The sequence below is a fragment of the Embiotoca jacksoni genome, unplaced genomic scaffold, assembly GCF_022577435.1.
Source record: "Embiotoca jacksoni isolate LCO1_2020_lvr unplaced genomic scaffold, fEmbJac1.0.p SCAF_56, whole genome shotgun sequence".
NCBI classification, from domain to species: domain Eukaryota; kingdom Metazoa; phylum Chordata; class Actinopteri; family Embiotocidae; genus Embiotoca; species Embiotoca jacksoni.
In genome coordinates this window covers 1245552-1272958 of record NW_027185410.1, presented here as the reverse complement: position 1 = coordinate 1272958, position 27407 = coordinate 1245552, and the positions used below count along the sequence as shown (strand labels likewise).

At 40.1% G+C, this 27407-nt stretch overlaps 1 protein-coding gene across 2 annotated transcripts in view; it reads left to right on the top strand.

Moving 5' to 3' along the window:
• minar1 (membrane integral NOTCH2 associated receptor 1) overlaps positions 1–11812 on the top strand; it is a 29404-nt gene extending 17592 nt beyond the window's left edge. The window contains exon 4 of one of the 2 annotated variants that reach the window (XM_069172882.1): positions 9410–11812. In XM_069172882.1, coding sequence (XP_069028983.1) covers positions 9410–9607 — 198 coding nt within the window. In that variant the 3' untranslated portion in view covers positions 9608–11812. Of the gene's footprint in view, positions 1–5286; positions 7454–9409 lie in introns of those variants that run through there. The other variant, XM_069172883.1, reaches the window with a different exon arrangement.
• Positions 11813–27407: the final 15595 nt, after the last annotated feature.

Sequence of the window (27407 nt, the reverse complement as noted above, 5' to 3'; positions counted from 1 at the left end):
GTGAGCAATAGTCTGGTGGAGCTAAAGGTTCGGAGCAACTGCACAGCAATAAAAGATGCATTTAAATCGGCATAGAAAAAACATAGCTTTTCTATTCAATTTGGGGAACATCTTCAAATCTTCTACCTAATGTGAGATATTTATGTACTATCTGTTGTGCACAGCTGCTTTACTGTGTATAAAAACCTTCTCCTTCGGTTCATGAGGTGCCTGCAGTCATCTGAAGGCAGCATATGTTGATAAATGTGCACCTTCCATTTTTCGAAGGGCCGTGCCAGAGGGCTGTGCTGTTACACACAGTACGGCAACCCACGCTCACCTTAATTCAATTACCTCATTATATAAGATTGAAAAAATAAGTAAATAAATAACCACACACACTAACATACATCACCTCCACCGCAAGAAATTGCGATTGAAATTCAGCCATTTATATTCATTGAAGAACCTTTCTTTTATTATTATTGTTATTATTTGTTTCTATCATTGTAGAAATTACTTTTAAAAAACACTTAATCTGCCTTTGGCTACAGATTTGAGAGCTATGGTCAGATTGTGCCTCTTTAGACAAGAAGCCAATTGTTCATTTGCTTAGCTATTGTTGTCATGCTGACAAAAGTGTTATAAAGGCACACAGTAGTCGCACACTTTTTGTGCCTAAAATGTTTGCACATCATTGTACATGAAACAGAAACTCAGGACCTAAAGCTGAACTTCTGTAGTTTAGTTTAATCCTCAGGAGAATTAAAATAACAATTTAAAAGCCCTATAATCCCAAGACTATAACCTTTATATTTGCTGTGTGAGACTAGAGGTTTTCCTGCGGCCTGCATCCATTTGGTCACATCTCCCAACGACATTTATTATTCTGAAATTAAAAGTTAGAAACTGCCTGTTATTCTCCAAATTATCACGCCGCCTCAACTTTTGGAAAGTTTTGGAACAGCTTATGTGTGCCGAGGGTCAGAGACAACCCTGGTGCCCGGTGGGAAAATTTGAATAATTGATAAAGGTATCCACACTGTGACTAATTGAAGATGGATTTTCAAGTAGTGTGAGTGGGAGACACAAAACACAAAAAACGCAAGTCTATGAAAAACATGGAGGGTTGTTTTCAACCACCCAAAATTATTAACATACCAAAGTACTGCAAACTCACAAATGAAGATGAAGCCTTAATAAGTAAGTATTTGTTCACACTGCAGGCAAATCTGATTTTTTTTTTCCTCAAATCAGATCTTTAGGGCCGACTGTCCGCACTGTTATTTGCAAGTGAACAGATCTGACTTTGTTTTAGTCCTTCTCTTCAGGGCTGGTTGAGACGCTCTCTGGTAATTCATGTTTCTTTTACAAACATGGGAGTCTGTGTTAGGATATTTTAGGCAAGTCCACTCAAACACTGAGCAGGACATTCATAATAACATGCCAGTGTTGATAATCTTGTCTCTACTGTCAGAGGGGAGAACAAGGGAGAGACGAGCAGAGTAATTGGCGTAACAGTCAAATCGCAGGATACTAAAAATAACACCAAAACCTGGGAAGCTTTGAACTGGATTTCTCTCTGATAACACCAAGTTCAAACACTGAAGCAGCTCCCAACTCACTACAACCATATTTACAAGTCACCGTGTTTTCTGTTCAGGAGCTTAATTATATGTTGTGTATTGCTTCAATAACTTTATGATAAATCTGAACATTGGACTGATGGGTTGCACCTTTTAATTCTGCTTCTCTTTACCACTGGCAGTAATAATGATGTAAGGTGATATATACATTAATGGCTACAAACATGATCACACACAGTTCACCTTTCTATTTGGAGGGGACTTTTATCAATACGATCTGACAGTAAATGGGATATTGATGATAGCCAGACAGATTGGGTTATGCTGCCTGTCCATTTTGACAACACACTGAAGGTGTGCTTACGTTGGACCCTCACAAAGATGTAATTACGATGTATCTGTGTCAGTAATGGAAACGTTCAGCTCCCGAAGAACCAACACAGAAACCTGGCCGGTCTCCTTCACGATCATTGATTTCAGATTTTCTGGTGATCAGTTTGGAGAGACAGCAGTTAACCTCGGCTTTCTGCCAAAGACTCATCTGAATGGATGAAAGGACAGAGCTGCTGTATGACGTGAGCTAGCTGCGCTTCTGCTAGCTTCTGTAACTAAGTAGAATAGAGGACTGACCCCACTGTGGGGGTCCAGCCAAAAGATTCAAACAACAACAATGCAATTAGCATTATTACCAGCATCGCATTTATGGCACAATACAAAGACTGAAGAAGAGACCTATTTCATTTCCAGATTGTCAGCATTTAGATTTGCATGTAAAATAGTCAAACTTTGACAGAATAAAAATAATTTCATTAAAAGCAACATTGCAAAAATTTCAATTCTGCTTTTATTGTATAAATCCCATGATGTATGATGCAGTATGTAAAATATGACGACGTCCAAAAATGTGAATTCGGTTGAAAAATAGTCTTCTTGTGGTCTCAGTATATTTGAGCGGCTGCATTCATGTTTTTAACTCCACACACAAACCAGATAACAATAAGTTTCCTCAGAAAACTTCCAACAGGCCTCCTAAATGTTACGTTATGACATTGAGATGTCTGTGTTTTAAAGGGGATGAATGTAGTACATCTGATTGTCCATGATTGCCACGACCTCCAATTTTTCCACTCATAGTGTATGATAATCAAGGTGTAATTGGGATTTGAGAGGAGGGGGAAGCTTTCGCCCAATGATTTTGAGGGTTTAGGTATTTCCAGGATTATACTCTACAGTTTACATCTTACATCTAACAATCAAAGTGGCCAAACACCACCATTTAATTTTCATTTTGCTGTATGTATTTATCCATCCATCACTTATCCTGAACAGGGTGATGGGGGGGGTAGTAGTAGCCTATCCCAGATGACTTTGGGTGAAGGCAGAGTACACTATGGACAGTTCACCACTTCATCACAGGGCCTTCAAAGAAAGACAAAAAACCAGTCTCGCTCATAGTTATGTCTAATCATACTTATATTGGCCTGTTCTGGGTGTATTCTTGCCCAATTTATAATCTAGGCCTAAACTGGCCGACCGCCAGGAACAAATCGATCCTGCTCAGTCGAGCACCATCAAATCCAAATATGGTTTCCGCTGAAGAATCAGAATACTTGAAGATATAAATAAATACATCATTTTTGGTGAAGGTGGGGTTAATGTCATGTCTTTGGACTGTTTGAGGAGACAGGAGCACCTGGAGAAACCCACCCAGAATGATCTCCGTAGAACCAGCTGGTTCAAACATTATAGCTGTGAGGCAACAGTGCCAATCACTTCACCACGGGGCCACCCCTTTTTTATTCATTCAATTATTTAATCATTTTTCAAATATTCAGATTCTTCAGAGGAAACGATATTGTGATATTTGTTCCGAATGATTTCACTGTAGAAACCTGGAATCTGTGTCCAACAGCTGTTTCCTCTTTCTCACTTCATGGAGGTGATTAGTTTCCCATGAAAATGTTTTACATTAGCATGGTAGCATGGTTATTATGAGTGCGTTAGCCCAACAACCACCACCTTATTAACCATTATCAGGTTCTTCATGACTGCAAAGAACTAAAAGCAAACTTTGGAAATCAACATTTATCCATTTAATTTAAAGTGTATCATCTCACAGTGAGCATTACAGCCTCTCTGAGCTGATCGGATACCTGTAGATGATCTACTTTCAGACAGCAGGTGACTGCAGGTGATGGCTGGAAGGTGCAGCCATGCAGCTATCGGGCTCCATTGAATCCTAACAGACCGTACACCACGAGATAGTTGATGCTTTCCAGTCAGTTATTTAACTGCTGGTGAAAAGGTCTGAAATGTATGTAAAATTTGCTTATTTTAGTGGCTCCTGAAAGTACCATAAGTCTTTTTTGCTGTCTATAATAATAATAATGATGATAATAAACATTGTTTGTTTTCATACAAGATATGCAGCTCAAAGTGCTCTACAGCAAGATAATTACATGCAGTGTTTCACATAATAACAGATATAAGGAACATTTAAAAATACAGAAAAGAAATGAAATGCATAAGAAATAAATAAAGTCTGTACTCCTCATAGCCTTCGTGAAAAAGTACTGATTACGATGCGATAGCATTTCATTGGGTCTCTCTCACTGTCTTCCTCTCTGTGGCTCTAATCCCACCGCTGCACCTAAAACACTTGTTTACACCTCCAGTAGTAGTTTGGTCAATGAATTAGTCCTGTTTCATTCAGCAGGCTCCACTCTGCAAAGCTCCCAGACAGACACTGTTACCTGGAGGACTGTATGATACATCGCCCACACTTCTCACAGGGCCTCCGCAGGAAACAAACATTCAGGGATCACAGTCAGTCTCATATTGATTGTTCTCCTGCTGTTCATGTCTGCAAGTATTCTGGGGATAAAAAGATGTGATGTCATAAGGGAGATGGCCAGCAGGGTCGTTCGAGAGGTCATCATTATTGATGAAAGAGTCTTGACATTCAAAGTATGGGGGGCTTTTGTTTCAGAACATTTGATTTAGTTTTATGGTCTCATAAAACACTACACACAGACTTAAGCACAATCCAAACTACACAGATTCAATGGAGTTATGTCTGCACGAAGCTAAATTGCAGTGACCTCAAACCAAAAGAGTGGTGAAGGAATTATTCAGATCCTTTACTTTAGTAAAAGTACCAATGCTGCAGTTTAAAATACTCAAATGCAAAAGTCCTGCGTGAAAAATCCTATTTAATTAAAAGTACACAGTGTTCCCAGATATTTTTTTAATTATTAAAGTAGAGTGCTAGTTTGGTCCCTATGACGCATGTATTATTATATTTGACATCTTTAGATCATTAATACTGAACTATCCGTGTGTAAGTAGGATGTTAATATTGTATCTGCTGCAGTTGGAGCTACTTTGAACTACTTCATGGAAATACTAAAGTACCTCAAGTACCTCAGCATTTTACTGAAGTATGTCAATGTTTTACTAATTCATTCAGTAAGTGTTTTTATATTTAAGAATTCCACCATGTCGAGTGCAGCTTTATTAACAGCAAAACCCAGAATACTTTTAATGATTGCAGTTTTGAATGTTGAATGTTAAAGGTTATTTATTAATAACCTCTCCAGTAGTTCTCTCCTTCACACAGTGTACTACAACTGTAAGGGTGTCAGTACATCATCAATAAACCACTATTGAAATATGATTTATTGAAGAAATGACAGTTTGACTTTTACATTTTGGCAATTAGACTCTGAGGATGAGAAGCCGCTTCACGGAGCGATGTCCCCAGTGGATGTAGGAGATAGGACGGGACCCCCGGAGCCGAGATACTGAAGGTGGTGGAGCCGAGTGTGCAGATTTCAATCACAACCAAAGACGTCTTCAGGAAACTTAGCATAAGAACGAAGCAAGTCAACAATTCCCACACGAGAGACAGCTGGAAGGAAAACCTGTCAGATCCAGGCGGTCATCTGTCTCGATTGAAACCCGACGCAGGAGGTGGTGATGGGAAGGAGGAGGGATGTGCATCAGCAAGTCTGAAAGACAGAATGACAGAATTACAACGATATTTAAAGAAGAAAAGACGAGAAACTGACTGGCTCAGAAACGCGGGCAAAAGGTTCATCAAGAAAGTAAAGTGACGACAAGAAAGTGAATTGACAGCGTGGGAAAGTGGAAGTAATGAAAATAGAGCAGCAGAAAATGCACATTTCCCCCACAGAGGAAGGAAGATTAAACGAGAGATCCTCCTCATTGAACTGGTCTATAAGCTTCATTTCACACCAACAATCGTCAGTGATGCAGCTCACGTGTGACACACTGCTTTACAGCCTGCTAGCAAATAGCTCTACACCAGTTGTTATTGAGATCAGATTCATATTTGGACGTTGGTATTGGTCATATCTCGTGTAGAAACGTACAGTACAAATACTGTAAAATACAGTAATATAATACAATACAGTTATATAATATATTCTTATTATATATCTACTGAAATATGTCTCTCCGTTTTTCGACAACAGCTGATTGACGCATCATGTACGCAGGAGAAAAGGTCTGGAGATTCTACACCAACGCATGTAACCCGGGGCAAGAGCTGCAGGAAGTAGATGTGCTGTGATGATGTGAGATGATTCTCTATCTGTGTTGAGGCTGTAGGGTTTAACCAGTCTCATTACCATAAACAACATAAATCCAAGTGCAGCTTTCAACCAATGGGGCGAGTAAGACAACTCTGCAGTGCCTTTGTAATTGTTGTGATGGAGTTTGATGCCAACAATATGACCGTGTGAGTCATGCTCCATCTTAGTTGCACCTTGTGAACCCTGAGACCTATTTTACCTGCGATGAATCATCTGTTTATTGTTGTGTACCTCCCAACTGTTGACAGAAAATTGAAGACAATCCTCAGAGTTATGATTAAGAGTAGTCACGCACAGTTCATATTTCTATCTACTAGTTTATAATGTATTATTTATTTATAGCATGCTGCTTAAAGCTCTGTCTTTACAAGTCAGTTAAAATATCAATATACGGTTCATTGGAAGCCGTACGATAAAGAATGTCTCTCCTGCACTACTTTCAGTCAAGCTATTACAGAGCAGATTTGAAAAACAAAATCAATATCTTTGTTGCAGGGCCAGGGTTTCTGTTGGTATCAACTCCAAGTTCTCACAACAGCAAGGCTTCAGTGAATGTTTCTCATTCATCTGCCAAAAGAACTAAATAGTAGCGACACTTCATTTACTTGGAGGTGGTATGATCCTAAATTCAGTCAGCACATGGACATTCTGGTGGCCTGCTGATGGTATAATGTCCGTTTGTTGCATGTTGTCCTACGTCAAGTGTACCATGTAGACTGGTGCACAGGGAGCATTAATGCTGGTGTTGTATGCTGGGATACGTATGAAGGTGAAGTTAGGAAGGTTCTGCATCATATGTTATCCTGGGTTGTATTAGGGGTCAGTCATGGCCAGATCTAGCTTGGCTGCACCGACTGTGGCTCACAGCTTCAGTTTTCTTCGCTGTGAGTAACTGTCTGGGTACTCGGCCACAGCCACTCTGAAGGGCGGACCAATCAGCGACCAGTATCGGTGGTTAACCGTGTTTGTCCCGGCCCTCCTTCACTGTGGTTGGACGGCTGGTGACTGTGATAAGGGCAACTCTCAGTGACTGGAAAGAAAATGCTGAACGCTCCGCACAGAATAAAAACTCAGCACTTTGTCAACCTGCTGACGTTCCAACAGCCTCTCCCTGAAAGAGGAGTTTTTCCCTCCTAGCTTATGTGGGAATTGTTGAATTGTTGGATTTCTCTGTATAATGTTGTAAAGTCTTGCTGTAAGGACTTTAATGTGTTAAGTATCATGAAATAACCTATGTTGTGATTTGGCGCTATATAAATAAAATTGAATTGAATTGAATTGAATTGAATTGGCGTTCATTAAATGTAATCTTTAAAAATACACTGTGCTCAGGAAAAAAAAACTTTGGTGGTAGGTAGTTGCAGCGGTGGCAGAGTGTCGGCCGGTTTCGGCGCGAGCTATATTGGTTAAAATTAACCCGAGGTCTACTTCCCAGGAGGAAGGAACGTTTGCAAATAATTGTCTATGGAGCATCCCTAGACCCATATATTCACTGAGGGAAATTGGCTTCTGGTTCGCACCAGGCAAGGCCAGACCACAAACTGCATATAAAAGTGGACGTAGCTTCCGGCTCTAAAAAATGAGGCTGATGCGGGAGTGCTTTAAGTTGCAATACCACCGAGTGCCACTAGAGGTCGGCTCCAAAAAGCCTCCGGCTCCATGGACTCCCATTCAACTTCTCTCATCAAATACAAAGTGAATAAAATGTGTCCAGTAGTTTGGGCCAACACACGCAACGGAAACAGTCTTGAAACTTCTTCATCACCACTTTTATGTGTTCTCACTATTTCTGCATTCTGATGGATACTGAAAATCTGAAAATAAAGTTCCAATTCAAATAATAATCCAATAATCTTTACAGCAGCAGAAATAGTGTCACTACTCTTCTGATATCGTTTTTTTTTTTTTTTTTTTTTTTTTTTTTTTTTAACATAAACTGTTTTTGCTCTTTAAATAAATTCAGTTTCTTCTACTCTGCTAGATTTCCTTAACTTTTCACACTCACGTCTAAAATTTTAAGTCTCCTCAAATTTGGAGGGGTGATGCCCTTTGGAAGGCTTTTAATCTGAAATCTGAATCAGGAAGAATTTACTTTAATTGCAGCCAATGATGCATTAATGCTGTAGAAATGTATGTTATACTGAGTTTATCAAAGTGTGTTTGGAGACATCCCCCAGAATGTGAGAACATACAGTCAGCAGAATTCAGTATAAAATATAAAATATAGCCATAAAATAAGAAAATAAAGCAAAATAAATGCTTGTGTTTAGTATATGCATGTTTTAAAAAAAAAGGTCTCATTCTCTCTACTGTCTTCTAACATTAAATAAAGTGCACAATTTTAGAATTTCCAATGTGCTCTCAGAGGAAAAAGCTCAGTTGATGGATTTCACAAGCAATTAGATTAGATTTTAGATTAGATTAGATTTAGACTTTATTGATCCCACAGTGGGGAAATTTGGTCGTCACAGCAACATAGAAACACAAAAAAGGTGCACACAATAAGAAAAAAAATCTACAAATACGTATACATAAAATAAGATAGATAAAAAAGAATGATTTTAGAAAATAAATAAGAGCAATGAATAAATACACACATTGTGACTATATACACAAAAGCAAATTAAATCAAATTACAATAAATAAATACAGCTTGGATATCTTGATGAATTGAAAGTGTCCGATGCTATGAAATGAAATGTGGTGCAACGTTATTTTATGGTACTGTTGAACAGTCTGACAGCTGTTAGAACAAACTACCTGCGTTCGCGCTCCTTCCTGCATTGAAGGTGCTGCTTAAAGCTCCTACAGTGTCATGGAGGGGTGAGAGGTGGTGTCCATGATCCATGTCAGTGAAAAACAAGCTGCACTTCCAAACCAATGCATATTTACAATACTGAACAGAGCAGTAAATACCATCTCAACATGCTTCTAAACCTTTTAAGCTTAATGCTTGAAACTCAAGAAAACAACTCTGTGTCCTTTGTTGTTCTTGGCATTTACTGTAGTTGAGGAAATGGTACTTGAGGAAATGTAACAAAAGTATGCAAATGAGGCATGAAGAGATGGACAAGGAGGCTGAAAAGTCCAGAACATCTAAAGAAGACCCTTGATCTGTGTTTTAATCCTGGTGTCAAAACACAAGTTCCTGATCACGTCACGGTCAAATACGAAACTTTTCTCAGACATGTGCGTCATCCTGCTTCTCGCCTCTGTTTGTTTCCTCAGACCCAGGAGTCCCTGAATCCCAACAACCTGGAGTACTGGATGGAGGACGTCTACACGCCCGGCTACGACTCGCTGCTCAAGAGGAAAGAGGCCGAATTCAGGAGGGCGAAGGCGTGTAAGATCGGAGCTCTGATCGCAGCCGCTACCTGCACCGTCATCCTGGTCATCGTTGTTCCAATTTGCACCATGAAGTCGTGAAAGTAGTGAGACGGCTCGGTCCCGGTTTCACTTTTGTCTTTGTGGAGCTGGTAAGTGTGCAGCACATCCACCGACAGTATAAACATGTTGGGACTCATTTGGAGGTTTTTTGTTTTAATGCAGTATTAACTTCTGGTGGTACTTCATGCTAATGTAAAAATGATTATGTTAGCCATTGTATGAATTCAGCAAGCGCATAATATATATTGTATATCTCTATGTTAAACAGTTATAGTTAATTGTAGTGTTATAAACTGTCGGACAGTTGGAAGGTTTGATTTATTCGTCCGTCTTAAACAACCGCGGCGGATGATAACAGAACTAGATTGGATTTATTATTTTAGCCAACATATAATAACGTATATATTTTTATTTTTCATATAATTACTGTACAGTGTATTTTGATCAAAGTTATTTTTGATGAATTATCTGTTTTAATGTGAGACTTTATCAATAACAAAAAGCATTTTGAGTAATGAAATTTGTGCTACACATTTTTCTAACTAGATGAATATAAGTACTTTAATGGAAGTAGAGGGATACTTGTACATATAATGCAGAGCTAGTAGTACAGCCAAAATGAATGTATTGATAATGTTAGCCTGCTCACTGGGAAATGAATGACTTGAGAATTAACTTGAATGTTGACCCCTGTCCTCTTCTTTCTCACATGTAACCACCCAGCAGCACATATCTGCCCCCCTTAATGAAACAGTGGCTTTCTTCATTTCTTTGCTTGTGTTTGCTTCATTAATACTTGAAGTTCTGCATCACTGTTGGAGCTGACGACGCTCACCTGAGAGGATTTTATGAGCTTAGCACTATTGATTGAACCACTTTCCTACACTGCAGAAAAAGAATGTCCCTCTCGGTGGCTTTGTCCATTCATTCATTGCTGCCGTCTCCTTAGATACATTCAATTACAAACACTTCAATAGCGCAACTAGCTAACCCATTACCAAGCTTATTTCACAGCCTAGAAACCTTCAGTTTATCCTCCTTATAGAATTTATTCCGTTTCACAATAATTGAGCACCAACATACAGACAATTCTGATTTGACAGATCGTTAGCATTAAATAAAAGTATAATTGATTTAGGTTTCACATTTAATGTCGTACAGTACATCTCCAGCGTAATCAATTATGCCAATTAGCTTATGGTTTTTCATTTATTTGCCGACCTTGGAAAGCACTTTGTGCTTATTGATTGAAAGTGCTCTATAAATAAAAGTATTATTATTATTAATCACTAAAGCTTCTGGTTAAACTCCTGTATAATTTGGTAATATGTTATTATAACTACACAAATGTATGAAGGTATAATTCAGGTCAATACAACACCTCCACTAACCAGAGCCTGCACAATCACCATCAAGTGTAAAGATACATGCAGGCTGCTGATAAAATGGCATCTCTTGTGGCCGTCATGAGGCAGCCGATGCTTTTTATTTCCCCCAGTTGCTTTTGTTAGATTACAACCTTTCTCACTCTGTACAAAATAATATATCTGCAGTATTGAGTTCCTGCAGTTGACGTAACAGCTGCCATACTCGAATGGAGATGATATATTAGTCCAAGTGGTGCTAGCATGTAAACATAATGACTGCGGATATTTTAAAATGTTCTCTATACAGGTCATATGTTGAGTGAAAATAATTCACAACTCAAAGAAGTGCCAAATCCAAATCCATGTGTTGCTTTCAATAAGTATAATTTATAGATTGTAAGAAATTAAAAGCCCTCCGGTTTCAGATTAATCTGAAAAACGAACAAACTATTGTTGTTGTTGTTGTTGTTTTTTTGTTTACACCCACAGAGCTCACATGACTAATCAGTATTCACGTTCTGTGTATGCATACACTCCCAACAGAACCCTTACTGTGTGACCGCCCCGTGTTGCTTTACTTTTGTTATTGATCAGGATATCAGTTTGCTTTCTCCTTCTTGGTCACTGAATATATATTTCTGGTTGAAATGATTAAGTTTAAACCGTATTCATATACGCCCTGCAATGAAGAGAGAGGGAACCCGGCTGCAAGCAGAAAACCGCTGTTTTGTGTTTCTCTTTGGATCAACTTTCAGCACAGAAAATGTGAGCTGCAGCACACAGGACGAGTCTGTAAATACTTTCAGATGTGAGGCACAATGTGGGAGCAGGTTTCAACTGGAACATTACTATAATAAAAACGTTGTTCTGACTGTTATTGGATCTGTGTTTTTCATGTTGCCGTATTACACGGGACACCTGAGAGTACTTCAACACTGAGGGAGGACATTTTTAACATGGGGAAAGGATCCAAGTTGTCAGCTCAGTGTGCTTTCTCCAGCGCTGTCACACACTATCTTTATTCACCTTCTTAGCTCAGATCAGGTGACAGCCTTCTGTGTCCCAAATTGACTGTGTGGATATATGGGTCTGGGTATGCCCCATAAGTAATTGTTTCCAGTCGTTGCATCCTACTGGGCCTAGATATCAGGTTCATTTTCAAACTGGGAGCGAGCAGGGTTTCCACACCGTAATCACAGTGAAGACTGATGTTGGGGGTGATAGTCTAAATATACAATCTTGAATAGTTTTTTAAAATATGCAACTTTCTTCTTCTTGTTTATTATAGGAGATTATAAGAGACATAGACCCCATTAAAACATTTTTCACGGTTTTTATGTAACTTGTGTGGTACATGCCAATGCTGGAAAAGGTGCCCTTACACTGCAATTGTGTCTGAGGATCTCCCCTGTCTTCCCAGGTCGACCTTGTTTACCAGAGCCTTGACGTAGCCAGAAGCAGACCTGGTACGCCAGGTGTGGCTGACCTGCTTATACCTGTTTACGGATGAGCTGATGTAGCTCTTTTCCCCCAGCGTTATTGTCCCAAGGTCTTCGAATGATACCAACACCTGACCAACACCACTAATCTTACTGTGATTGGGAACTCCATTCCAGCCCTCACTGCAATGCCTGCTGAGGATACTTTGGTGTACATTTTTTTCACTGAAGGCATTCATGGTTAATAGTGAACGATCGACTTTCTGCAAAATGTATTCTAAAAATAGTCTAATTAGACTTTTTTACTATGCTTTGTTGCAAATGTGGAAGTGTAGAGAGAAGTCCAGAAGGCTCAATTCTAACATCAGTGTATCACTGTCGAGGGTTAGAAATACGTTTAATTCACTTCAACTGATACCACATTGGTTGTTTTCATTTAGCAACAAAAATGCACACTGTAAACAAATGTTAAGTTACCAGAACTAAAAAAAAATGAATGCAAATAATTGCCTCAAAATGTTTAAGTCCATTTTGTTTTAATTTAAGTTTTCACAAACTAATTATATTGAGCTTCTGGGTTTACAGGGCAGTTAAGCTCCATCTTCAAGCTAAACCAGGAAATTACAGCTTCTTTATTTTTAAATAAGACATATTTAGGTTAAACTTGTTACTTTCTGGTCCTGCTGTGTCTACATTTGGCTAGCTGAATGATCCCAATAGGCTAAATACTGACACACAAAGTGGGACACAGAGACTGCACAGAGATTGTAAGGAGATTTGTCAAAGCAATGTTATCTGCAAAGTGTTTTATTTGCATAATAATCAGAGAATTAAAGGTCATTAACATAAAAAAAAACTTAAATTAGCACATGATTACAAGATAAGATTAGAAAGTAATTAATGATATAGAAACCGACTTGAATTAAAAAAAAAAATGGATATCGATTGCGATACAACAGGCTGCAGAAACACATTGCCTGAAAATGTGCTGGGCTCATTACAGAGATACATTGTCCATCAATTATGCATTTCACTTTGACTGACAGAACTGTTCAGCTGCCATAAGACAATTGTTAGAAAATGTCACGTTTGCCTGAAAGTGTGTTTTCAGCTCTTGGCAGTTTTGTCATGTCGCTGTTTCTCTGATGGTGCATTCTGCTTATTTTCCTCACTGTCAACCCCAAAGTGTGGTAAGAGTAATGAATGCAGCTTTTTGATGCTCCACACAGCAAGCTGGATAGAAAGGAGAAGGACAAACCGTACTTCTGTCCTTGCAACACCTGCCAGGTACCAGTCATGTCCCAAATTTCACAAAACTGTGGAGCAGATACTGATTACAATGTCAAAGCCAAAGAGTTGAGACTCGGATTTTACCTCTGGTGCTATCACATGTGCAATGCATTACAGTTTTATTGTAGATGGCATCATTGTGGAGTTAATAATGAGAACTGCTGCAAGTTCTTATTAGAGAACACAGGTTTGAAAATTCCAGTACGGGAGATGTGATTCTAAAAAAATATGACAAACTTTATTCACAATAAATGTGAAAGAAAGAAAGACAAAAAAAACAAATCAATTAAAACATTTTTTACTGCAACTGATACATCACCTTAAGTTATCAGAGGGGGACGTTACCATCTAATAGGACTGCTAGGAGCAGGGCTGGGGCTTACCAGCCAGAAGATTTTCCTGTACTATAAACCCCGTGAAGACCTGCCACCATCCGGACGACACCCTAAGTGCTCGTATGCCACAGATCGCGAGATGAAACAACGGTTGGCAGCCCTGCAGTGCCTGTCAAGCAAGAGATAACCTAAATTAATCAGTGGGCTGAGTACAATGGCCACACTTTCACCACCTGCACATAACACTCATCCAGGAACAAAAACAAATAAAGAAAAGCACAGCCAACAAATACACAAGTATAAGCCCCAAAAAAAAGATAATTCACAACAGAAAGAAAATATGCACAAGTACTATGGCCCGACCAGTTCAGTGACCAATAGGGTCGCCGCGTCACAAGTGGCTTCAATTCAGCTGGGCCAGGAAGACAGCACCGCACAGCCCAACAGTGGTAATGCAACGCACTAATGCAATAAAATATAAACCTAAAAAACAGGCTGGAAACAAAGAACCATGACAGATATAACACCAATGACAGACGGTTCCGACATGCAGCGCAGACATCATAAAAGTGCCCAACTTTGCTATTAAAACAGACCGATCACCGGGAAAGCATGCCGTACAGCCACGCCACGCCACTAACATCGACCAGCCTGCCTACATAAAGCAGCTACCGGCGCCGCCTCGCAATTAAAGTGGCATTGAATCCAGCCGTGACTCTTCCACACACAGAAGGGAGGGAGAGAGACCCACTTCACTACAATATACCCTCCGATTTTGCATCGTTGTCCTGACTTCGGACCAAACAGGAGATGGCTAATGCCAAGACCGGAAAAGGTCAGACTGAGCATTTGACACTAACCTAGGAGATCCTTAGGCTCCATTATTACGGTGGCTAGTCAACGAGGGAGATGGTGGACATTTGAATTCTGGCCAGCTGCACGGCTGACTGGCTAGAGCTGGGTCGACTCATCGAGGGCAGGGAACGAGCCAACAAGCCAGATGCCCCTTGCGGCACAGGTGTATCAGGCACAACCTGTGCTTTCACAGGGGTTTCAATAGGGGGCATTGTGGAAAAATGGGAACTTGGTTCTGCCATTACAGGTCCCGAAGGGGTTTCAGGGACCAACAGCCATAGAGTGCATCCCTAGGAGAATCAGCATCCGATCCTACAGCGGCTGGTGGAGATGGTGCTCTAGGGGAAGGAGCAGAGGCTTCTGACCTGACATTGGGGGGAGGCCTCAGTACCTGGTGGACCACAGGACTACATATGTCCGGGATCTTGTAGCGACACAACCAACAAACCAACTGGCCCACCTGCAAAGGCGCATCGTGGACCCGTTGATCATGCCGCTCTTTCCGGCGACCAGAAGCAGCCAACAACCTCTCAAGGGCACTCTCAAAAAACAATTAAAGCCTGGCCTGGTGCTCCACAACTCAGTCCTGCACCTCCCTTGGAACAGGGTCCTGGACCCGACCTAGGAGAAAATCTATGGGAAGTCTGGGTTCCCAAACAAACATTAAGAAGAATGGGGACTCACCAGTGCTCTGATGAGTTGTCGTGTTATAACAGAACAGCACATGCAGAAGACAGAAGGCCCAGTCCCGTTTCCCCGAAGTTGACAATGTGCATAGAAGATTGTGGAGCGTTCTGTTGAACCGCTCATACTGTCTGTTGCTAGCATGGTGGTATGGCGCAGTACGAGATTTTGTTATCTCGTACAAGCAACTGAACTGGTGGAGCTCACAAAGCTCCTACCTTTGTCAGAGGAAATGCGGCTCAAAACACCAAACATGAAAAAGCACTCGATGAGCAAGATCGCAGATTTCAAGATTGTAGGTAAGACGAGCTGCAAAATCGTCTCTAACGATTGACACTGCTGATCACCAAACATCCATTGCATCAACCTCTGACAGGTGCTGGGGGTGTTACACAACCCAAGACTAAAAGGGGTGCAAAAGGCCGTTTTGGGTTTATCTCGCTCAGAGACTGGGACCTAGTCGTATCCACTGGCCAGGTCTAAAGTGGAAAACCAGCGGGTGCCAGAAGGAGCATTGAGGCTCTCCTCAATGCGAGGTGGGGGAAAAGCGTCCTTCGTTGCTTTGCTGTTGAGCAGACGGTAATCTTCACACATACCCATCCTTCTTTCTGACTAGGACAATCGGGGAAGGGTAAGAGCTACTGCTTTCCCTATTCACCTGAGTCTCATTACCGTTTCATACTCTGATGGAGGGATGCATCGATATCTCTGCCGTGGGGATGTCTTCAAGCAAAGGGATGTTGTGAGAACTGAGGTTGGTACAACCCAGGTCACCATCGTGAGCAGAGAAGACAGAGCGGTATTTCTGAAGCAGAGACTGAACCTCTGTCTGTTCTTGTGCAGTCAGTGCAGACATGTCTACTGCTCCCCGCACTGAACTAGTTGTCAACTGAGAAGACCACTGGAATGTAAGCGGTAACGTTGACGACCTGGACAAGACATGGGGAAACAAGCAGCCCAGCTGGTAGACCAGACTCCGGTGGCTCGAAGAGTGTGGCCTGACCTGAAAGCTGCTCAGGACAAGTGCTGGTGACCAACTGCTGGAGGACCTCAAGGATTGGACTGGGAGCCTGTGCCACAGCTGGCAGGTCAAAGTAAGAAAGGCCATGTTGCCCAAATAGTTCTCGATAGCATCTACTGATAACATTCATCCCCAAGATCCCATGGACAGAAAAGTCGGCACCCGGAGGGTCTTTCACCACCAAGATCCCACAACTGAGAAACATCTTTTCCACATCACGCCACATCTAGCTCCAGATAGCCAATGTATGTGATGGCAAGACCGTTGGCAGCCTGAAGCAGTAACCAACGACAAGACTGAAGCCGATCATGGCTCCACAATGCAAACTGCTCTGATGGCACCTTCCCCTTAGCCCATAGACCCCCCATCTGAGCTCGGCAGCTCAGTGGGCTTCAGTTTCCCAGCTGATTAAAGGAGTAGGATGGCCTGGTTCCATTAGAGGATGGACCAGAAAATGAATTTGCACGAGCACAAGGGGGAACTTGCTCCCCATTGCACACCTGAACAAAATGACCTGACTGCTGGCACAGTAACTATGTATTTGGCTCTGAGCACCTTTAAAGTGAAGATGAGCTGTAGCTCACTGCTGTGCCTGAATGCATCCTGTATAGACACAGAGCACTGAAGCTGCTCTGCTGGTGCTGTTCATGCTGCACCTTCTGTGTCACACTCACGACAGCCAAACATCATCTTTTCTAATCTGTTGTTGGTAGTATTTTGCCATGTAATTATGATACAACAATATGAACAAATCCTATTTTGATAATGACAGGCCAATCCCACCCACTGTCCCAAACTGGCAGAGAGCCTTGCAATTTTGTGGGTGAAAGTAAAAACAGCAGAAATAATTATCGCTTGGCATCATTCCTTGGCAGAATTTACCAATGCATACACAAATATTTTCACTGCACTCAGATATTGTAGTCTAGTAGTATCTGAATTAACAAAGAGATTCAATACATTTACTACTATTTTAGTATGGAGTCCCTTAATAGTTAGTATAGAACCCTTTTTAAATTTCCACTCAGAAACAAATCCCCACATAAAGTGATTAGGGCACAAAAACTTTTAGAATAAAGTAGGCTTACAGTTTTCAAACTCTGTCATTGAAAATTGATAGAGAGGCAGAGCTTTTTATATCTCACCTTGAGGTGATACAGTGGGCAGTCACAGATAACTTTCAGTAGCTCTGGAGGTCCTTCCGTTCTGAATACGAAAAGCTATGAAGGACAATTCTTTGACAATTCCTCGCTGTTTGTGTTCTTAAAGGTGCAGAATTACTGCACTTTTGAAGTGTCGGTGGGATGTTATATTATTGCTGCGGAGATAGTATGGAGATATTATTATATGGAGAGGTTGTTTAAATGGTTCATGAAAAAGGACTTGCTCTTTTGCATCATATTGTGATGTAGTGTTGCCGCTAACACAAGCAGCATGTGTTGCACAGTGCTCGCACAAAGTTACAATTTTATCCACCACTTTTTTCCATTATTGTTATCACATTAAACCCACAATGCTCCCATACAGCAGACTGAAATGATGCTAGTGGATGTTTTACTTGGGTTATCAGTGAGAGCCTTTTTTTTTTTTGTAAAAGTTATTTGAATATTTTCTCTGCAAATGCCTCATAGCCTATTTCAAATAAACCAAACAATACTGACATGCCCCAAACCGTGACCAGAGAACTGAACAGGGCAGAGTATTTACTTGTATTTACTCATGTATATTCCTGCATCTACAATATTGAATGCCTCAGACATCATTGACTATTTTTTATTGGAAAATCTATTACATCAGCAGTCAATGTTTCTGTTATTATTACTGATCAGCATGATAAAACATGTCGATGTTTTGGTTGTTTCCATCATGTCTGCAGCATCTGGTGGGACAGGCTTAACACTTTAGGAAGCACACTGTGCACTCACAACACACAATGAAGGATGAACTGTAGTCATGCATAGAGGTTTGGCCCCGCTGACTTCATATATATGATATTAAAGCCAGACTTGTTTTATTTCCAGTTTTGCTGTATTTGTTGTCCTATAATGTCCAGACCCTCTGTTAGAATATAAGGACACCAAAGTTAATATTGGAAATTTGATTTGAAGACGAGGTGAAAAACAAATATATTGCCAGATATGAAGGAAATGCTAGAGGGCTTTTAACTTGAAATGGATGTATAATGTTGAGGAATTTGACCTTCCAGTGGTGACTTTATCTGTCAGTCACACTGCATTTGAGCGACCAAACGTGTGGCGTAACTTTGATCCGTCACTCACCCACTCTGTGACAGACATTTGCATTTTGTATGACTGGCCTCACATATACTGAGGGAGAACAAAAAAGTGGGTGTACTGAAACAAACCCATGATCTCAACCACACACTCTGACTGCTAATGATGCTGCGTGCTGCACTGGAGCCCAGGGATTTAAGTGGCTCACCCACCCTCCTCCAAACCAATGATGGCAGCTCAAATGAACACAACAGGTTTCCTGTTTTTAATGTTACCAACCTTGGGAACCTCGGCTTGATGAGAAATTCAAGCCTTTTGTTTATGATTTGCTAATCACATAATGGACTTAAGTAGTAATGTCCTGGGCATCATTTTACAAGGTACACACACTCTGAACAAAGGTTCATCAAAGTGTGATTGAATAACATACTTAAACCTGTCTCCAGTACACAAAGGAAAATCATATTAAGTAAAAACAGTTTACTGTGTTTACATAGAGATTGGGATATTTCATCATTACTATTATTATTCTTCCATTGCGTTCTTTAAAGTTGAGCCGGATAAACAGAAACTCACAAACAGACTAATGGACAACAGAAAAACCACAATGGCAAAGTGAAACCGAGTACCGATAAGGTACAGTTCTTTGCGGTTCTGTGACTGCATATAAAGTGGTGTCGGTTAGTGTTAGCCCTGTGAAAGACTGGTTACTAGTTCCACGATGTGCATCTACTCTGACCCAGTGCATTCTGGGACAGGCCTCAGCCTTGTGTGTAGAAAGATGTCTAGAATGTATAGATCTTTATATATATTCTTGTATAGAATGAAGCAATGGATGGATGCGTGGGTGGGTGGATGGATGGATGGATAGAATGTGTTGTTCACTCATTTCCATAATGAAATATTGAATCTATTTCATGGGTTAATCCTTTGCTGTCCTTCATTTTAACCATTAGATACATTTAGAAACATGCAACCCCCTCATCTATTGAAGCAATTTTATATCTGCCAGTAGAGAGCTTTTAGGTCATGAGAGGATCTCCCCTTTTTGAGGGGATTCGTGGAAAATATCGATTCACATTAAAGAAGCAATGCTTCTGCGATTCTGAATCAATTCCTAAAAAACAAAAACTGATTTTTGTGACATTTTTAATAATATTACTACAACATCCATCTTTCAAACTTCAATTAAAAAGTTAATAATGGTGTGCTGCAAGCATCTTACTTCCTTCTGGTTGTTGTTGTATCAGGTTCAGCCTTTTTTTCCTTTTAATAACTCTTGTGTACCTACAGACCCCAGAAAGAATGGCAGAAGCTGTGAACATTCTTTTAACAATAAACAATAAATGTCAGGGCACCACATACAGTATGCATATTGGTATGGTTCCATGACTTGTGATGAGTTATTGAACATGCAGTAATCTATCAGGGGTATGAAATCTTCATGAAATATTGATGGAAACATTCTGAAGAGGCTCACAAAAACACTCCTTGAGTAATATGAGATACATTCTATATTTTTTTAACAAGTACATTTTGTGTATGTTTCCCTATTTGCTTTTTATCAGGGTTCAAAGATCTCAAGATTTCCGTCAGTGAGTACAATTTCATCTTAACTGACAGAAATGACAGCGAGATCTCCAAATGTTGTGATTCCATGATTTCCTACTTGAAGTTACCAGTCCTACCTTGTGTTTCCTGTTTAGTATCACCTCCAAATTTAAATTAGAAGTGACGAGATACACTGCTATTGATCTGCATGGCTTTGTCTTTGGCTCAAAGGAAACAGAGACCTGATATTCAGGTCAATATAAATATGTAAAAAATAAAACAAAACAAAAAAACAACAACTTAGAGTGAAAGAGAAAGAGATAATGTGTGTGTGTGTGTGTGCGTGTGTGTGTGTGTGTGTGTGTGTGTGTGTGTGTGTGTGTGTGTGTGTGTGTGTGTGTGTGTGTGTGTGTGTGTGTGTGTGTGTGTGTGAAAGAGAGAGACATACAGACAGTGGAGACTAAATCATTGGCCAAATGTAGCCTGAGTATAAAACAATTGAGTAGAGAAGAAATAATCTCTTCATTTTTTTATTTTATTTGTATTTTTATATCCCTCTTATAATGTGGGAGTTTATTAAATACCATCTTTGTAGTATGCTGGTAATCCACTAACAGGTGTATGTAGGTCTGATGTGTACGATGGTACTGAACACCGAGGATCCATGTTTGGTGCATCATCAACTCACCTGTCCACTCCTGTTCATCAGATGGCCCAACACCAATCTCTCAGAGGACCTCATGACCAGAGATGTGAGGGTGACGTGCCTCAAGCTGTTCTGTAATGGAGGATTCTGGGGGATTAGGATGATAGTGAAGCATTTAAAGCAGGAGGGGACTTCACACAGCTTCAGTAATCCATCGAGGCTCTGTTTGAAGACATGGGGCCAGATGGTCAACGCGGGCTTGGTGGTTTTCTGATCTTCACAGGTTCAGAGTCAAGGTTGGGAGTCAGTGGGGAGAAGGGAGGGAGGGGATTGCACTGGGTACCTGGGTATGAAGTTGGAGCAGGTGAAGGCTGTGAATGTGGGCTTGTTGCCATCCATTTGGAGGGTTGCCATGATGCGAGGGGAGGATTTACTGGAACTGAAATGCCCCGAAGCGTTCTCCACACTGATGCCAGGACCCTGAACACCTTTTCAGGGTAGCTGCTCTGATCTTCTTTAATTATGGCATATATGTACAGATTTATTTCTCACTTATGTAAGTTCCTTCCTTGTCCCGACATAGCTGCTTCATCAGCCGGCTATACATAGCGATAAAAGTTATTTTATCTCCTTTTGGTGGAAATTAGGTTGTAGCTTGCTGTCTACCATATTAAGGTAGATAAGTGGTATCATTTGTTTTTTGACAGTGTTTCTGTTATGAGTCAATGATCCAGAAAGTTCGGATCTGTCAGCATATCTCCAACTTTGCCGTCAGGAAATTCTGACATGGCAATGCATCCTTAGCTTTTATGTCCCGTTAAGTGCTTGTTAGCCTGAAGTTTAATAATGTTAATTCCTGCTGTGAGCGGTTTGGATGGTACAACATTTATGGTGTTTGTTAGTGAATTACGTTTCGATTGTAATACTTGAATAATGTCAAGGTCATTTCTGATTTCTAGTACCATAAAAACATTTTTTTTTTATATTCAAAGTGGACATGTTGCATTAACACAATTTTGACAGTAAGAGGTAAAAACCAAGTGGCAACCAACATTGATGTCACCCATTAGTTTGTGAACGGTCGTTATGAAGCCTCGAGTTTGGAAGTTTGGCCGTCGCCATCTTTGCTAGTTCGGAGCGGTTTGGAGCAGGAAGTGACCATATTTGGACGAGCAGGGGGAGGGGCCAGCGGTGGATCTGACCGATCTGATTGGAAACCTGACGATACTACGTCCCGCCCACCGATAGCTGTAACCTGACTGCACCACAGGCCTGTCAATCAAACAGACACGCCCCCAAAAACAGGTCTTCTTGAATCTTCTTTTCTAATGAATGAGGGATTATTTTCAGATGGACCTCCAGAAAACTAATAAGAAGGAGTGACTTTAGCTAACAACACCGAGATAACTGATGGACACATTTTATTCACTTTGGATTTGATGAGAGAAGTTGAATGGGAGTCTATGGAGCCGGAGGCTTTTTGGAGCCGACCTCTAGTGGCACTCGCTGGTACTGCAGCTGAAGGCACTTCTGGATCGGAACCATTTTTCAGACCTGGAAGCTACGAACACTTTTATATACAGTCCCCCTCCCCCTTTTAGATTGAACCTACTTACAGGGAATCATTATTTGGTCAGTTAGTCTTGGAAGCTCTGCTAAGGAAGCTTAAGAGTATGTCGCCTTTGTACCACCTGGAGCACTACGGAGAAAACCCTCCAGAGAGCTGCTCCACATGTACTTATTTTATCCAAACCAGCAGACTGTGTCACGCGTCGTCTTAGACAGACTTGTGTGGGATCTCCAGAATTTCTTTAACTCTGGGGAAATCAGTGATGCTCCAAAACTCCTCTCACTCTAAGACAAAATGTCTCATCTGAAGCAATTCATCAGCGCAGATGGTTCAATTGCTATATTACCGGCGGCATGTATGATAGAGCAGTGTACCCTTCTATTTCTCAGTCTATCTTTTATTCTTTCTTAATCTCCTCCACCCTGTTTGCTCTGTTTGTGGCAGTATTCAATTTAAATGCACCATGCTGTGTAATGTCTGTGCACCGCTGGCATCTCTATTCAGGTTCTTGCAATGCTACACCAGTCAGCGGATGACGGTGCTCCATCTTTATTCATGCGTCTTGCCACCAATTTGGCCCTCCTGTGGCGCCGCCACACACTCTCTCTTCTCACTTCTCCTCCCACTGCCTGTTATGTGTTGGAATCAAAAGGTCGCGACCTTTCCAAATCATTAAGACTTCCTGTGAGCCTGTTTTTATGGCTCATCAGACGGCAATACAAGAGATCACTTTCCCTCTCACCACACTTAATAGAGTGGTTATGTTTCCTGGCTGCAGGAGATTCCTTTGTTAAAGCTCCGATGAGTAAAGTCAAAATGAACAGTTATCCTTGAGAGGCCAGAAGTCCTCAGAGACATTTTCCTTTCAAAGTTAATTAATGAAGCATGTTGGTGTTAAAGTCATCTGTGTTGCTTCATTAATCCTTTCAGGCTCTTCATTTGCAAAAAGTAAATCATCGTAGAACCAAACAAGACGTTAAGTTAAACACATGGAAATTAAAAATTAGCTGCACTTTTATTTTAGATGTTTGTTCAAGGACAATTCGAGTTGTGGACGGCCTGCGCCACATTACATCACTCCTCTGACACCATCCCATGTTTGAAGACCAGAGCTCCTAAAGCAGTCTGAACATTTTGTGTTTCCAGTTTTTTGCCATTTTTGTGTGTTTTGTAGCAGATTGTAACAAGTAGGAAAACAGGAACAGATGATTGGCCACACTTTTTTTTGTGTGTGAAGCTGTGAACTCTACTCAATCTTATCTTTATTTTACACAGTGATGGAACAAGTATTCCGATCTGTGATTTAAGTAAAACTACTCGTACCAGATTGTGAAAATACTCCACAAGTAAAAATTCCTGCATTTAAAATCGTGCACAAGCAAATGTATATCTATAGTATTATCAGCAACATTTACTTAAAGTATCAAAAGTCAAAGTATAGCATTCAGGTCATTCTCCCTGTCGGTGTTTTATAATACATGATGTTTTTGGATTAATTATATTGCTACATTTTACTCCTGTATTTAATTAAGGTTGTGCAACGTTGAACTACTTTAAATAGCGTTGGATAATTGAATTACAGTAATGCATCATATCCTGTAAGATTATCATGTTTAGCATCACTATCCGTTCTCTAAAAAGTCAATAATCTCAGAAAAGGTCTTGTTTTTAGTTTTGTGATGTGGCATTTCCCAACTCGTGGGTTTATCAATGAGACTTTTTGGCTTTTGATTTACATGTTTTTCACTCGACAGAAAGTTGTAAAAAATAATTTATCTAAAAAGTAACTAGTATATAGGTATATTCTAGTATCTGAGGATATCGGACAAATTTATCGGAATAAAAAGTTGCATCTGAGATGTAGTAGAAGTATAAACTCAAGTAACCTACAAGTACCTCAAATTTGTACTTAGGCGCAGTTGTTAGTTACATAATTTGTTTTTATATATCTTGATATCTAAATATATATATATATATATGTATAAGCAGCCTGCTTGCATGGCAGAGTAAAGAGATGCCACTGAGAAACACCATATTTATCCATCGTATATCAGCACAATGGCAGAAATATCCCTGGATGATCTGCTTAGAGGAATTTGACGTCGGCACAGTAACTTTTCATGGGCTAAAAGGGAAGTTAAACATTTCATGTTTAAATCATTGGACTGTATATAGTAGTTGTGCTGGAGGTGTCTGTTTTCACTTTAATTGCTTATGATGAATTTAATTGGTTTCTTAAGAGCTGCTTTTGGGGTTTTATGATTATTAAACAATCGAGTAGGTTAAACAGTATGTGCATCGCCGTTTTTTTATACCACTTTCCAACTGTTTGTAGTTATTCCTGCTCATCATAAGTTCCTGTAAAGCTGCCGATTTTTCCACACTCAGGCCTGCAGACTGTTTAAACAAGTACAATCTAAGATATTTCACAAACTGTCTGTATAAATCAGTGCTGAATGACAAAAGTAACAACAAATGGTGCAAAAAAGAAGCTTTACTTGTGATAAATTATGATATTAGGCTACTTAGTTTATGTATAATTAAAATGAGATGGTCTTTGAAGAAATCTTTCCTGCTCCTGCCTTCCCTAACACTGTAACATGTTCTGTAGTTAACTAATGCAGCCTCTCCATCCAACCAAATGATCCTTTAACCACTCCCAGTGCTTCCTCCAGAGACGCTGTCTGCATCATTACTAAATTATTCACAACACTGCATGTACAACATATGGACAGTGCAGAAAATGTTTTCTCACCATTGCTCAGTCCTACTTTCCAATGCTGTTGGTCACATTTCATTAGGAGCTGTTCACGAGTCTGCTGCTAGTTATAATAAATCCACCCAGTCTTTCTGCAGCTAACTGTGGAGTTGGGTGCTCGTTAGGAATTGAATAGCGGGTGAAAGTGTATGTGTGTGTGTGTGTGTGTGTGTGTGTGTGTGTGTGTGTGTGTGTGTGTGTGTGTGTGTGTGTGTGTGTGTGTGTGTGTGTGTAACAATTAATGAATCTGAAGCAGCCTGGACAGTTGTTAAGAACCAAGATTGGAAATCAGTCCCTCATAAATCATCCCACTGTTTCATGTGACAGCCGCTGGACGCCTGTTGGCCCACATTACACTCACTCACACAACCTTAGACCTCAGCTGTTATTACTAAACTCAGGAAAAAGGGTAAAAAAATTACACAATAAAAGTTGCCTCAAAACTATCTGAACTCTTCATTTAACTGCAACAGATTTACTTTGAATCAATTTGACGGGAATCAGTCATATGTTGTACAAGCAGGAGGGAAAAAACTGTTTGTTACAGATGATCATACAGACAATAGATGGAACCCCAGTTTATTATATTCAGACATAAAGACTCTGCTATACATCAGACCGACACATCAGGGAACTGTGGCTCACAACATGTCCTTTTGGGGGAAAACCATCAAAACATGCCACAGACTTTGTGGTACAAAACTAAACTATTAGAAAACCACCAGGGTTAAAATAAATGTATAAATGTCCACTCTACCTGCAATAGAACACACAAGATAGATCAAAAAGTTTCATTTGATGCCTCTTCGTCCCTTCACTCTCCCGACATCGAGCTGTAATCGCCGATGAAATAGCAACAACAATAGTAGACTCAGCGTTTTTAACTTTATTGTTGGTGCAACTAACTACACAGCAACTCTTCAGCATAGCATTATCACTTAAAACCGGTTCGTTTAAAGTAGTAGTCAGTCTACCGTTGCCGTGTATGCAGTAAGCATGAATGTTTCCCAGTAAGTGCCGTGGTGATGAGGTTCTATGTTGGATGACGCTTGGCAGGTCTGACGAATTGTCAAAACACAGGCAGCAACATGCAGTAATAGTAATAATAACATGTTGTTACTGTAAAATTCAAATACAGTTCGAGTACTGTAAATCTGAAGTTACTGTAAAAACTCTCTTAGATGTCTAATAGTGGACAAACAAACAAATAGATTCTTTTAAAATCTTGTGTGAGAATAACTGTTGGTTTGATGGTAACTGTTGGTCTGCTGCTTTAAAATGTTCTTTCATCCTTCATTTTTTTCTCATTTTGTTTGAATCTATTTGAATGCCTTTCAGTCTTAGATGCTTTTTGCCATTTTCAGTTTTGCTCATTTTATCTAGGATATTTTAGTACGTATTTACTACATTTTCTTTTGGTTGATTGTTTTGTTCTTGATGTTATTTTCAAAATAATAATAATAAGGTTTTGTTTACCAAACCTACTGTAGTTAGAAAGTGCCGTCTTAAAAACTGCCTTTATTTATTTTCATGCACTTTTTTTAAGTGGAGTCTTGTTTGTTTGTGTGCGATGCATTTTGTTTCTTTAGTCATTCTTAATTCTTCGGAATTAGAGAAATTGAGAAAATTCCCAGTTTCAGTTGGTAATAAACATGTTTTCATTTTAGACATCTTGGGTTAGGGAAAAATTTACAACACAATCAAATGTGCAAAGTGAAGGCATTTAAATACTTTCTGAAGTGACTAGAGGTAAAAAAAAAAAAAAAAAAAAAAGTTGAAGGTTGAATCTCTGAAAAATGTACATTCATTTTTGCAGTACAAGCTCACATTGTCTGAAGTCTTCAGTAACATCTTCAGGATGATGATGATGATGATGATGAGGATGATGATGATGAGGTATCTGCTGCTGCTCTACTCTGTAGCTGTTTCTGAAACTACGTGGCATGTTTCCTGATTTCCAGGGCAAATTTGATAGATTCTGTATGTCATATGACATGATGCTGATTCATTTATTACTGATTAATGTGTTGCCCGATGTAAAAATGCTCAAAGCTATAAATCCGTCTGACTGCCTTCAATCTAACAACTG